At 37.1% G+C, this 2407-nt stretch overlaps 1 protein-coding gene across 3 annotated transcripts in view; it reads left to right on the top strand.

The window, feature by feature from the left end:
- Positions 1 to 2407, top strand: part of LOC131883134 (uncharacterized) — a 28285-nt gene that overhangs the window by 11249 nt on the left and 14629 nt on the right. For 2 of the 3 annotated variants that reach the window (XM_059230498.1, XM_059230496.1), the window contains one exon: positions 803 to 1761. The exons of the other annotated variant lie outside the window; for it this stretch is intronic. In XM_059230498.1, coding sequence (XP_059086481.1) covers positions 803 to 1012 — 210 coding nt within the window. In that variant the 3' untranslated portion in view covers positions 1013 to 1761. Of the gene's footprint in view, positions 1 to 802; positions 1762 to 2407 lie in introns of those variants that run through there. 3 annotated transcript variants of the gene reach the window in all.

The following is a 2407-nucleotide window of genomic DNA, read 5'->3' as shown; positions in this document are numbered from 1 at the left end:
TAATAAGATTCCAGACTTCAGCGAGGTCAAAATTAGATAGGGATACGATTCATCACTATCATAGGGCTAGACAGATTTTCCTTTTTGATGAAAAAGCCAAAAAAGAAGACTTTCAGTAAAGGAAAAAGCCTAAAAATAACACACATGTTTAGGGCAGGAATGTCACAATAGATAAATACGAAAGAGCAGGATTTCGTACATCATTTGAACAATTATTTCGGACTTTATAGGAACTAAGAATACTTAAAGAATAATACAAATATTAAGGAATAGCTGAGGGAATATACTTCTTCTTGTCTCTCTTCTAAAAATACTCATATCCGTCCCTTGAGAAGCATCTAGGCTTTCGATTTCCTTCTAAAAAGAAGACGGTTGTTTGGCATCCATAAACCTCAAAAAAAAGAAAGGAAAAGAAGACCCTTAGGCACCAAAATAATCTGACACGTTTTTGGTGGTGGTTGTAAATGTCTGACTTAAAGTAGGGATTTTAGTTTCCAACGTGATCAATTCCTCAAAGTCAATCAGTACTCTTTAACCCATTCATAGCGCCTCTTTAAGCAACAAATATCAAATAGTTATATTCATAAATTATTCCGTCAACCTGGCCTGCATCGATGAGTAAATGGTAGTTTATGTGAAAAGAAACCGAGGATGTTTAGGTGATTTGTCCGGCAAAGTATTTTAAAAGATCTGTTCAAGCCAACAATTATTCTTTAACCCAATGTGGACCAAAACAAATCATGAGGCGGAAATGTATCGCGAAATACCACACTTATTAGGTCCCCAAATTGTTCTATTTTAGGATTACCACCCGGATACACTGGCATGGCCCTCTTGGATCTCGCGAGTGACCAACATCAGTCATTTTTTGTTGGCTTTTGCCTGCTCTGCCAATTTCTACATTTATTACGCAAAGCACGGTTTTGCCTTGAAGCAGTTTTGTCTTAGCTGGAGACCAAAGAGACAAAGCAACTCAATGAACTTGATACAAAGCAAAACCACTCAATACTAAATGGAGATTACTTAGTGATGTTACGTGAACTTAGTGTCAGTGGTGAAATTATACCTGAAAATATGAGTGAAAAATGCCAATCCCGAATTGTGAACAATATCAATTTTATTCTTGTGCCCTACCACCTAATGTCACTTTGCTGTTGACGAGACTACACACCGCTCGTGAAAACTTAGCAAAAATATAGCACATTTTTTAGCATGCTGTTAAGACATTATTTCTGGCTGTGGTTCTAATGCTTAAATCCGATGCAAAACCTATTTCTGTGTATAATATAACATAACTCTCTTTTTCGTTGGAGGATCCAATCAATCCCTCTAGCCACAAAAGCATGCTATTCAATGGTCTTTCCTTCAAGGACATTCGAAATATAAGCAAACATATCAAATTTACACAACCATCCATTCGATTCACAATCAAGCAAGACAAGCATTATGAATAGAGACGGCCAAAATATGGCGTTATCCATTTTATGAATAAAACAACTTTTATTCTCATGCATTGCATATTTCGTGTTTTTATGCATAATTTGGATTTTTCGTTAAAGCAAATATGGGTTTGATGATTAATGGCCTTTAATAAGCCTCCGTCAAAGCACGCCCCTGTCCCGCCTCATCTGGACGCAAGCTTATCATGACACGAATTATCCAGTCGCATCCCGGTTCCACTACGCCTTGCTTTTACACCCTTATATCTCAACACGCCGCCATTTAGACACGCCCCTGACCCGCCTCGGTACCAGCTTGATCCCACAACCAAAAGTAAGGCATGTGCCAAAAATGAGCGAAACTTAGACAAAAGAAGCAAATGAAGCGAAATGGATGGAGAACATCAACTATTTTGGTGGCAATGGCTTTTACAGCCATTTAAGCAGAGATTGTTTTATGTGAGTAAACATTGGTTAAGCCACTAGGGGCCCTCAAAGACAGAAACCTACTCTGCAAATGGATTTGATGGAAATGAAATCAAGCACGTAAGTGCTAAATGCCTTTGAGTGAGTCAAGACTGAATAAAAACAAGGAAATAGCATGTTAACGTGGATGGACTGGTAAAAGTTGTTCAAGTTAGGTAAATATTGCATTTAAGTTATGTTTATAATTCTATTCCTTCTCATCTGACATATATGTCGGCGATCATTTAATGTAATTTTGGTGGTCCAAATTTCTGCTCTTTGCCAATTTTGTTGGTTTCAAAATGGTTTTTCCAATTGTTATCAATTTTGCTCCTACTGTGAATTCTTTTGACTTGTCGACTTTTTACAATTTCTTTCACTTTTCAATGCATATTTCAGTGCATATTTTGACCACTTTTCAAGCATATTTTATGGCATCGAATGGAATTGATTTATGCATATTTTAACCGTCTCTAACCATTTCTAGAGCCGGCCAAAATTTG

Source organism: Tigriopus californicus, chromosome 7 (genome assembly GCF_007210705.1).
Source record: "Tigriopus californicus strain San Diego chromosome 7, Tcal_SD_v2.1, whole genome shotgun sequence".
Lineage (NCBI taxonomy): Eukaryota > Metazoa > Arthropoda > Copepoda > Harpacticoida > Harpacticidae > Tigriopus > Tigriopus californicus.
Note: the sequence above shows the minus strand (reverse complement) of the source record. Positions and strands in the feature narration are given on the sequence as shown.